This window comes from Oncorhynchus keta, chromosome 9 (assembly GCF_023373465.1).
Source record: "Oncorhynchus keta strain PuntledgeMale-10-30-2019 chromosome 9, Oket_V2, whole genome shotgun sequence".
Taxonomy (NCBI): domain Eukaryota; kingdom Metazoa; phylum Chordata; class Actinopteri; order Salmoniformes; family Salmonidae; genus Oncorhynchus; species Oncorhynchus keta.
Window position 1 is genome coordinate 2,574,012 of NC_068429.1, and position 12,240 is coordinate 2,586,251.

At 34.8% G+C, this 12,240-nt stretch overlaps 1 protein-coding gene across 1 annotated transcript in view; it reads left to right on the top strand.

Annotated features, from left to right (window-relative positions):
- Positions 1–12,240, top strand: part of LOC118379548 (interleukin-11 receptor subunit alpha-like) — a 68,421-nt gene that overhangs the window by 38,664 nt on the left and 17,517 nt on the right. Inside the window, exon 6 of the mRNA XM_052524881.1 lies at positions 883–893. Coding sequence (XP_052380841.1) covers positions 883–893 — 11 coding nt within the window. The remainder of the gene's footprint in view (positions 1–882; positions 894–12,240) is intronic.

The following is a 12,240-nucleotide window of genomic DNA, read 5'->3' on the forward strand; positions in this document are numbered from 1 at the left end:
TAAAACACACAGTTATCAGGTCTATAAAACACACAGTTATCAGATTTATAAAACACACAGTTATCAGATTTATAAAACACACAGTTATCAGGTCTATAAAACACACAGTTATCAGGTCTATAAAACACACAGTTATCAGATTTATAAAACACACAGTTATCGGATTTATAAAACACACAGTTATCAGGTCTATAAAACACACAGTTATCGGATTTATAAAACACACAGTTATCAGATTTATAAAACACACAGTTATCGGATTTATAAAACACACAGTTATCAGGTCTATAAAACACACAGTTATCAGGTCTATAAAACACACAGTTATCAGATTTATAAAACACACAGTTATCTGGTTTATAAAACACACAGTTATCAGGTCTATAAAACACACAGTTATCTGGTTTATAAAACACACAGTTATCAGGTTTAAAAAACACACAGTTATCAGGTCTGTAAAACACACAGTTATCAGGTCTGTAAAACACACAGTTATCAGGTCTGTAAAACACACAGTTATCAGGTTTATAAAACACACAGTTATCAGGTCTATAAAACACACAGTTATCAGGTCTATAAAACACACAGTTATCAGGTTTATAAAACACACAGTTATCAGGTCTATAAAACACACAGTTATCAGGTTTATAAAACACACAGTTATCAGGTCTGTAAAACACACAGTTATCTGGTTTATAAAACAGTTGCCAAACCATTCTTAAAAATGATCACAACGGCATTGTTTCAAATATACATTTGTTTAGAATCACAGGTCCAGTTCCAATGAATTTGGGACAAATATATTTTCTATTTCAATAACCACGTTTCCATCCACAGTTTTTATGCAAGAAAAGTCATACCGTATAAAAATAAAAACACTAGAGGAAGTTTCGGTACAATTTGGATCGTTTTTTGTCGGTTAAAATAAATTAAGTTAAAACGGCGCAAATATTGATACAATAACCAACATGGTGCGTGGTCCTCCCAGTACAACTAAGGAAACCATGATATAATATTATATATGTTATTAATATATCATATTAACCTAGCTACTCTGTTATATTCTATATATTCTCTGTTATATTCTATAATATTAACCTAGCCACTCTGTTATATTCTATAATATTAACCTAGCCACTCTGTTATATTCTATATATTCTCTGTTATATTCTATAATATTAACCTAGCCACTCTGTTATATTCTATAATATTAACCTAGCTACTCTGTTATATTCTATAATATTAACCTAACTCTGTTATATTCTATAATATTAACTAACTTATATTCTATAATATTAACCTAGCTACTCTGTTATATTCTATAATATTAACCTAGCCACTCTGTTATATTCTATAATATTAACTATATATTCTATAATATTAACCTAGCCACTCTGTTATATTCTATAATATTAACCTAGCTACTCTGTTATATTCTATAATATTAACCTAGCTACTCTGTTATATTCTATAATATTAACCTAGCTACTCTGTTATATTCTATAATATTAACCTAGCCACTCTCTTATATTCTATAATATTAACCTAGCTACTCTGTTATATTCTATAATATTAACCTAGCTACTCTGTTATATTCTATATATTCTCTGTTATATTCTATAATATTAACCTAGCCACTCTGTTATATTCTATAATATTAACCTAGCCACTCTGGTATATTCTATAATATTAACCTAGCCACTCTGTTATATTCTATAATATTAACCTAACTACTCTGTTATATTCTATAATATTAACCTAGCTACTCTGTTATATTCTATAATATTAACCTAGCCACTCTGTTATATTCTATAATATTAACCTAGCTACTCTGTTATATTCTATAATATTAACCTAGCCACTCTGTTATATTCTATAATATTAACCTAGCTACTCTGTTATATTCTATAATATTAACCTAGCCACTCTGTTATATTCTATAATATTAACCTAGCTACTCTGTTATATTCTATAATATTAACCTAGCTACTCTGTTATATTCTATAATATTAACCTAGCCACTCTCTTATATTCTATAATATTAACCTAGCTACTCTGTTATATTCTATAATATTAACCTAGCTACTCTGTTATATTCTATAATATTAACCTAGCTTCTCTGTTATATTCCTTAATATAAACCTAGCTACTCTGTTATATTCTATAATATTAACCTAGCTACTCTGTTATATTCTATAATATTAACCTAGCTACTCTGTTATATTCTATAATATTAACCTAACTACTCTCTCTAAAATCTTAGTGTGTTGACTGTGATTACGGAACTGGATGAGGTGTGCTAACTGAACAAATTAAGTCATCATGTTTTAGGTTTTAGACCCAGCTGTTATAGCAGCAATGTTCCAACATATAGTGGAAAGCATTCCCAGAAGAGTGGAGGCTGTTATAGCAGCAATGTCCCAACATCTAGTGGAAAGCCTTCCCAGAAGAGTGGAGGCTGTTATAGCAGCAATGTTCCAACATCTAGTGGAAAGCCTTCCCAGAAGAGTGGAGGCTGTTATAGCAGCAATGTTCCAACATCTAGTGGAAAGTCTTCCCAGAAGAGTGGAGGCTGTTATAGCAGCAATGTTCCAACATCTAGTGGAAAGTCTTCCCAGAAGAGTGGAGGCTGTTATAGCAGCAATGTTCCAACATCTAGTGGAAAGCTTCCCAGAAGAGTGGAGGCTGTTATAGCAGCAATGTTCCAACATCTAGTTTTAAGCCTTCCCAGAAGAGTGGAGGCTGTTATAGCAGCAATGTTCCAACATCTAGTGGAAAGTCTTCCCAGAAGAGTGGAGGCTGTTATAGTAGCAATGTTCTCATCTAGTGGAAAGCCTTCCCAGAAGAGTAGAGGCTGTTATAGCAGCAATGTTCCAACATCTAGTGGAAAGCCTTCCCAGAAGAGTGGAGGCTGTTTATAGCAGCAATGTTCCAACATCTAGTGGAAAGCCTTCCCAGAAGAGTGGAGGCTGTTATAGCAGCAATGTTCCCACATCTAGTGGAAAGCCTTCCCAGAAGAGTGGAGGCTGTTATAGCAGCAAAGGGGGGACCAACTCAAAATTAATGCCTATGATTTTAGAATGAGATGTTGAGATGAGCAGATGTCCACACACGTTTGGTAATGTAGTGTATTCTGTTACCAATCAAATGTGTATAGTATCTTCTGATTACAATTAAAATGTCTCAAATTTAAACTAAATGCAATTGAATAGCTTCCAAAATAGCAGTAGGCATGTCTAGCTGTCCAATAATGCATTCTGATGGAATGGCTTGTCCTGCACTTTGTAAAATCCTAGAGTGCATTGTGGGAATTTTGGAAAAAGATCTTGGTTCCTTGTAAATGCAAAGATGACTTTGTTCACCAAAGAGAGTTCACAGTGTTCATTTTAAAGAGAACTGAGATGTGTTATTTTAAAGAGAACTGAGATGTGTTATTTTAAAGAGAACTGAGATGTGTTATTTTAAAGAGAACTGAGATGTGTTGGCTTTAAAGAGAACTGAGATGATCATTTTAAAGAGAACTGAGATGTGCTATTTTAAAGAGAACTGAGATGTGTTATTTTAAAGAGATGAGATGTGTTATTTTAAAGAGAACTGAGATGTGTTATTTTAAAGAGAACTGAGATGTGATTTTAAAGAGAACTGAGATGTGTTATTTTAAAGAGAACTGAGATGTGTTATTTTAAAGAGAACTGAGATGTGTTATTTTAAAGAGAACTGAGTGGTGGGTTTAAAGAGAACTGAAGTGTTATTTTAAAGAGAACTGAGATGTGTTATTTTAAAGAGAACTGAGATCCAGTTTTTTAAAGAGAACTGAGATGTGTTGAGAACTGAGATGTGTTATTTTAAAGATGAACTGAGATGTGTTATTTTAAAGAGAACTGAGATGTGATAGTTTAAAGAGAACTGAGTGGTTATTTTAAAGAGAACTGAGATGTGTTATTTTAAAGAGTGAGATGCTGTTATTTTAAAGAGAACTGAATGTGTTATTTTAAAGAGAACTGAGATGTGAAAGTTTAAAGAGAACTGAGATGCTGTTATTTTAAAGAGAACAATGTGTTACTTTCTAAAGTGGAAATGCCTTCCCAGAAGAGTGGAGGCTGTTATTTTAAAGAGCAATGTTCCATTTTAATAGAGAACTGGAAATGTGTTCCCAAAGAGAACTGGAGGCTGTTATTTTAAAGAGAACAATGTGTCCATTTTAAAGAGAACTTCCCAGAGATGTGTTATTTTAAAGAGAACTGAGATGTGTTATTTTAAAGAGAACTGGAGGTGTTATTTTAAAGCAGAACTGCGATGTTCCAAAGAGAACTGCGTGGAAATTTTAAAGAGAACTGGATGTGTTATTTTAAAGAGAACAGATGTTCCAAAGAGAACTGAGATGGAAAAGAGAACTTCCCAGAAGAGAACTGAGATGCTGTTATTTTAAAGAGAACTGAATGTTCCATTTTAAAGAGAACTGAGATGGAAAGTTTAAAGAGAACTGGATGCTGTTATTTTAAAGAATGAACTCCAACATCTATGTGGAAAGAGAACTTCCCAGAAAGAGAACTGGATGGCTGTTATAAAGAGAACTGAGATGTGTTATTTTAAAGAGAACTGAGATGTGAAAAGAGAACTGAGATCCCATTTTAAGAGTGGATGTGTTATTTTAAAGAGAACAATGTTTATTTTAAAAGAGAACTGATGTGTTATTTTAAAGAGAACTGGATGTGTTATTTTAAAGAGAACTGAGATGTGTTATTTTAAAGAGAACTGAGATGTGAAATTTTAAAGAGAACTGAGATGTGTTATTTTAAAGAGAACTGAGATGTGTTATTTTAAAGAGAACTGAGATGTGTTATTTTAAAGAGAACTGAGATGTGTTATTTTAAAGAGAACTGGATGTGTTATTTTAAAGAGAACTGAGATGTTTTTATTGTGTTAAAGAGAACTGAGATGTGAAATTTTAAAGAGAACTGAGATGGTTATTTTAAAGAGAACTGACAGATGTGTTATTTTAAAGAGAACTGAGATGTCTTATTTTAAAGAGAGAGATGTGTTATTGAGAACTGAGATGATTTTAAAGAGAACTGTTGTGTTATTTTAAAGAGAACTGAGATGTGTTATTTTAAAGAGAACTGAGATGTTTATTTTAAAGAGAACTGAGATGTGTTATTTTAAAGAGAACTGAGATGTTTATTTTAAAGAGAACTGAGATGTTTATTTTAAAGAGAACTGAGATGGGAACTGAGATGTGTTATTTAAAGAGAACTTTATTTTAAAGAGAACTGAGATGTTTATTTTAAAGAGAACTGAGATGGGTTATTTTAAAGAGAACTGAGATGTGTTATTTTAAAGAGAACTGAGATGTGTTATTTTAAAGAGAACTGAGATGTGTTATTTTAAAGAGAACTGAGATGTGTTATTTTAAAGAGAACTGAGATGTGTTATTTTAAAGAGAACTGAGATGTGTTATTTTAAAGAGAACTGCTGTTATTTTAAAGAGAACTGAGATGTGGAGAACTGAGATTATTTTAAAGAGAACTGAGATGTGTTATTTTAAAGAGAACTGAGATGTGTTATTTTAAAGAGAACTGAGATGTGTTATTTTAAAGAGAACTGAGATGGAAAGTTATTTTAAAGAGAACTGAGATGTGTTATTTTAAAGAGAACTGAGATGTGTTATTTTAAAGAGAACTGAGATGTGTTATTTTAAAGAGAGATGTGTTATTTTAAAGAGAACTGAGATGTGTTATTTTAAAGAGAACTGAGATGTGTTATTTTAAAGAGAACTGAGATGATGAGAACTGAGATGTATTTTAAAGAGAACTGAGATGTGTTATTTTAAAGAGAACTGAGATGTGTTATTTTAAAGAGAACTGAGATGTGTTATTTTAAAGAGAACTGAGATGTGTTATTTTAAAGAGAACTGAGATGTGTTATTTTAAAGAGAACTGAGATGTGTTATTTTAAAGAGAACTGAGATGTGTTATTTTAAAGAGAACTGAGATGTGTTATTTTAAAGAGAACTGAGATGTGTTATTTTAAAGAGAACTGAGATGTGTTATTTTAAAGAGAACTGAGATGTGTTATTTTAAAGAGAACTGAGATGTGTTATTTTAAAGAGAACTGAGATGTGTTATTTTAAAGAAGAGATGTGTTGGAGGCTGTTATTTTAAAGAGAACTGAGATGGGTTATTTTAAAGAGAACTGAGATGTTTAAAGAGAACTTTGTGTTATTTTAAAGAGAACTGAGATGGATTTTAAAGAGAACTGAGATGTGTTATTTTAAAGAGAACTGAGATGTGTTATTTTAAAGAGAACTGAGATGTTTATTTTAAAGAGAACTGAGATGGAAATTTTAAAGAGAACTGAGATGGTTATTTTAAAGAGAACTGAGATGTTTATTTTAAAGAGAACTGAGATGGTTATTTTAAAGAGAACTGAGATGGGTTATTTTAAAGAGAACTGAGATGAGATGTTATTTTAAAGAGAACTTCCCAGAAGAGAAACTGAGATGTGTTATTTTAAAGAGAACTGAGATGTTTATTTTAAAGAGAACTGAGATGGAAATTTTAAAGAGAACTGAGATGTGTTATTTTAAAGAGAACTGAGATGTGTTATTTTAAAGAGAACTGAGATGTTTATTTTAAAGAGAACTGAGATGTGTTATTTTAAAGAGAACTGAGATGTGTTATTTTAAAGAGAACTGAGATGTGTTATTTTAAAGAGAACTGAGATGTTATTTTAAAGTGAGATATTTTTTAAAGAGAACTGAGATGTGTTATTTTAAAGAGAACTGAGATGTGTTATTTTAAAGAGAACTGAGATGTGCTATTTTAAAGAGAACTGAGATGGGTTATTTTAAAGAGAACTGAGATGTGTTATTTTAAAGAGAACTGAGATGTGTTATTTTAAAGAGAACTGAGATGTGTTATTTTAAAGAGAACTGAGATGTGTTATTTTAAAGAGAACTGAGATGGGTTATTTTAAAGAGAACTGTTTGGTAATTTTAAAGAGAACTGAGATGTATTCTTTTAAAGAGAACTGAGATGTGTTATTTTAAAGAGAACTGAGATGGGTTATTTTAAAGAGAACTGAGATGTGTTATTTTAAAGAGAACTGAGATGTGTTATTTTAAAGAGAACTGAGATGTGTTATTTTAAAGAGAACTGAGATGTGTTATTTTAAAGAGAACTGAGATGTGTTATTTTAAAGAGAACTGAGATGTGTTATTTTAAAGAGAACTGAGATGTGTTATTTTAAAGAGAACTGAGATGTGTTATTTTAAAGAGAACTGAGATGAGATGTGTTATTTTAAAGAGAACTGAGATGGTTATTTTAAAGAGAACTGAGATGACTTTGTTCAAGAGAACTGAGATGTGTTATTTTAAAGAGAACTGAGATGTGTTATTTTAAAGAGAACTGAGATGTGTTATTTTAAAGAGAACTGAGATGTGTTATTTTAAAGAGAACTGAGATGTGTTATTTTAAAGAGAACTGAGATGTGTTATTTTAAAGAGAACTGAGATGTGTTATTTTAAAGAGAACTGAGATGTGTTATTTTAAAGAGAACTGAGATGGGTTATTTTAAAGAGAACTGAGATGTGTTATTTTAAAGAGAACTGAGATGTGTTATTTTAAAGAGAACTGAGATGTGTTATTTTAAAGAGAACTGAGATGTGTTATTTTAAAGAGAACTGAGATGTGTTATTTTAAAGAGAACTGAGATGTGTTATTTTAAAGAGAACTGAGATGTGTTATTTTAAAGAGAACTGAGATGTGTTATTTTAAAGAGAACTGAGATGTGTTATTTTAAAGAGAACTGAGATGTGTTATTTTAAAGAGAACTGAGATGTGTTATTTTAAAGAGAACTGAGATGGGTTATTTTAAAGAGAACTGAGATGGGTTATTTTAAAGAGAACTGAGATGGGTTATTTTAAAGAGAACTGAGATGGGTTATTTTAAAGAGAACTGAGATGGGTTATTTTAAAGAGAACTGAGATGTGTTATTTTAAAGAGAACTGAGATGTGTTATTTTAAAGAGAACTGAGATGTGTTATTTTAAAGAGAACTGAGATGTGTTATTTTAAAGAGAACTGAGATGTGTTATTTTAAAGAGAACTGAGATGGGTTATTTTAAAGAGAACTGAGATGTGTTATTTTAAAGAGAACTGAGATGTGTTATTTTAAAGAGAACTGAGATGTGTTATTTTAAAGAGAACTGAGATGTGTTATTTTAAAGAGAACTGAGATGTGTTATTTTAAAGAGAACTGAGATGTGTTATTTTAAAGAGAACTGAGATGTGTTATTTTAAAGAGAACTGAGATGTGTTATTTTAAAGAGAACTGAGATGTGTTATTTTAAAGAGAACTGAGATGTGTTATTTTAAAGAGAACTGAGATGGGTTATTTTAAAGAGAACTGAGATGTGTTATTTTAAAGAGAACTGAGATGTGTTATTTTAAAGAGAACTGAGATGTGTTATTTTAAAGAGAACTGAGATGTGTTATTTTAAAGAGAACTGAGATGTGTTATTTTAAAGAGAACTGAGATGTGTTATTTTAAAGAGAACTGAGATGTGTTATTTTAAAGAGAACTGAGATGGGTTATTTTAAAGAGAACTGAGATGTGCTATTTTAAAGAGAACTGAGATGGTTTATTTTAAAGAGAACTGAGATGTGTTATTTTAAAGAGAACTGAGATGTGTTATTTTAAAGAGAACTGAGATGTGTTATTTTAAAGAGAACTGAGATGTGTTATTTTAAAGAGAACTGAGATGGGTTATTTTAAAGAGAACTGAGATGTGTTATTTTAAAGAGAACTGAGATGTGTTATTTTAAAGAGAACTGAGATGTGTTATTTTAAAGAGAACTGAGATGGGTTATTTTAAAGAGAACTGAGATGGGTTATTTTAAAGAGAACTGAGATGTGTTATTTTAAAGAGAACTGAGATGTGTTATTTTAAAGAGAACTGAGATGTGTTATTTTAAAGAGAACTGAGATGTGTTATTTTAAAGAGAACTGAGATGTGTTATTTTAAAGAGAACTGAGATGTGTTATTTTAAAGAGAACTGAGATGTGTTATTTTAAAGAGAACTGAGATGTGTTATTTTAAAGAGAACTGAGATGTGTTATTTTAAAGAGAACTGAGATGTGTTATTTTAAAGAGAACTGAGATGTGTTATTTTAAAGAGAACTGAGATGTGTTATTTTAAAGAGAACTGAGATGTGTTATTTTAAAGAGAACTGAGATGTGTTATTTTAAAGAGAACTGAGATGTGTTATTTTAAAGAGAACTGAGATGTGTTATTTTAAAGAGAACTGAGATGTGTTATTTTAAAGAGAACTGAGATGTGTTATTTTAAAGAGAACTGAGATGTGTTATTTTAAAGAGAACTGAGATGGGTTATTTTAAAGAGAACTGAGATGTGTTATTTTAAAGAGAACTGAGATGTGTTATTTTAAAGAGAACTGAGATGTGTTATTTTAAAGAGAACTGAGATGTGTTATTTTAAAGAGAACTGAGATGTGTTATTTTAAAGAGAACTGAGATGGGTTATTTTAAAGAGAACTGAGATGTGTTATTTTAAAGAGAACTGAGATGTGTTATTTTAAAGAGAACTGAGATGTGTTATTTTAAAGAGAACTGAGATGTGTTATTTTAAAGAGAACTGAGATGTGTTATTTTAAAGAGAACAATATGTGAAAACACCCTCAGAGTAGGATCATGTTTTCCTTTCAGATCATAGTAACATTGACATGGGGGAGCTTATTCTAGTTCAGCACTCATACATTGAGACGCAGACTCAGTTTGACAGGGAGCTTGATACTTACAGACTCAGTTTGACAGGGAGCTTGATACTTACAGACTCAGTTTGACAGGGAGCTTGAAACTCACAGACTCAGTTTGACAGGGAGCTTGATACTTACAGACTCAGTTTGACAGGGAGCTTGATACTTACAGACTCAGTTTGACAGGGAGCTTGATACTTACAGACTCAGTTTGACAGGGAGCTTGATACTCACAGACTCAGTTTGACAGGGAGCTTGATACTTACAGACTCAGTTTGACAGGGAGCTTGAAACTTACAGACTCAGTTTGACAGGGAGCTTGATACTTACAGACTCAGTTTGACAGGGAGCTTGATACTTACAGACTCAGTTTGACAGGGAGCTTGATACTTACAGACTCAGTTTGACAGGGAGCTTGATACTTGACTCAGTTTGACAGGGAGCTTGATACTTACAGACTCAGTTTGACAGGGAGCTTGATACTTACAGACTCAGTTTGACAGGGAGCTTGATACTTACAGACTCAGTTTGACAGGGAGCTTGATACTTACAGACTCAGTTTGACAGGGAGCTTGATACTTACAGACTCAGTTTGACAGGGAGCTTGAAACTTACAGACTCAGTTTGACAGGGAGCTTGATACTTACAGACTCAGTTTGACAGGGAGCTTGATACTTACAGACTCAGTTTGACAGGGAGCTTGATACTTACAGACTCAGTTTGACAGGGAGCTTGATACTTACAGACTCAGTTTGACAGGGAGCTTGATACTTACAGACTCAGTTTGACAGGGAGCTTGATACTTACAGACTCAGTTTGACAGGGAGCTTGATACTTACAGACTCAGTTTGACAGGGAGCTTGATACTTACAGACTCAGTTTGACAGGGAGCTTGATACTTACAGACTCAGTTTGACAGGGAGCTTGATACTTACAGACTCAGTTTGACAGGGAGCTTGATACTTACAGACTCAGTTTGACAGGGAGCTTGATACTTACAGACTCAGTTTGACAGGGAGCTTGATACTTACAGACTCAGTTTGACAGGGAGCTTGATACTTACAGACTCAGTTTGACAGGGAGCTTGATACATATACTCATATATGATGGGAGCAGAAATGATGTTGTTATTAATTGATCTCTCTCCTTACATTTACATTTACATTTAAGTCATTTAGCAGACGCTCTTATCCAGAGCGACTTACAAATTGGTGCATTCACCTTATGACATCCAGTGGAACAGCACCACAAGTGAATGACCACCTCTTGCCCTGTCCTTCCTCTACCCCCCTCTCGGGGTGTCTCCTGTCCTCCACCCCCCTCTCGGGGTGTCTCCTGTCCTCCACCCCCCTCTCGGGGTGTCTCCTGTCCTCCACCCCCCTCTCGGGGTGTCTCCTGTCCTCCACCCCCCTCTCGGGGTGTCTCCTGTCCTCCACCCCCCTCTCGGGGTGTCTCCTGTCCTCCACCCCCCTCTCGGGGTGTCTCCTGTCCTCCACCCCCCTCTCGGGGTGTCTCCTGTCCTCCACCCCCCTCTCGGGGTGTCTCCTGTCCTCTACCCCCCTCTCGGGGTGTCTCCTGTCCTCTACCCCCCTCTCGGGGTGTCTCCTGTCCTCTACCCCCCTCTCGGGGTGTCTCCTGTCCTCTACCCCCCTCTCGGGGTGTCTCCTGTCCTCTACCCCCCTCTCGGGGTGTCTCCTGTCCTCTACCCCCCTCTCGGGGTGTCTCCTGTCCTCTACCCCCCTCTCGGGGTGTCTCCTGTCCTCTACCCCCCTCTCGGGGTGTCTCCTGTCCTCTACCCCCCTCTCGGGGTGTCTCCTGTCCTCTACCCCCTCCCTCCTGTCCTCCCCCCTCTCGGGTGTGTCTCCCCCTCTCGGGGTGTCTCCTCTACCCCCCCTACCATGTCTCCTCCTCTACCCCCATCTCGGGGTGTCTCCTGTCCTCTACCCCCTCTCGGGGTGTCTCCTGACCACCCCCTCTCAGGGGTGTCTCCTGTCCTCTACCCCTCTCCCACTGGGTGTCTCCTGTCCTCTACCCCCTCTCGGGTGTCTCCTGTCACATATTTCCCCTCTCGTGTGTCTCCTGTCCTCTACCCCCTCTCCTCCTGTCCACATTCATGGGGTGTCTCCAGTCCTCTACCCCCTCATGGGGTGTCTCCACCTCTACCCCTCATGGGGTGTCTCCTTCCTTACCCCCCTGGGGTGTCTGTGTCTATCCTACCCACTAATTACATTATATTAGTCACCTGGACAGTGTGTCTGTGTCTATCCTACCCACTAATTACATTATATTACCACCTGGACAGTGTGTCTGTGTCTATCCTACCCCCTCTAATTACATTATATTAGTCACCTGGACAGTGTGTCTGTGTCCTACCTACCCACTAATTGTCTCATTATATTAGTCACCTGTCTCCTGACCTGTGTCTGTGTCTCCTCCTACCCCCTAATTACATTATATTAGTC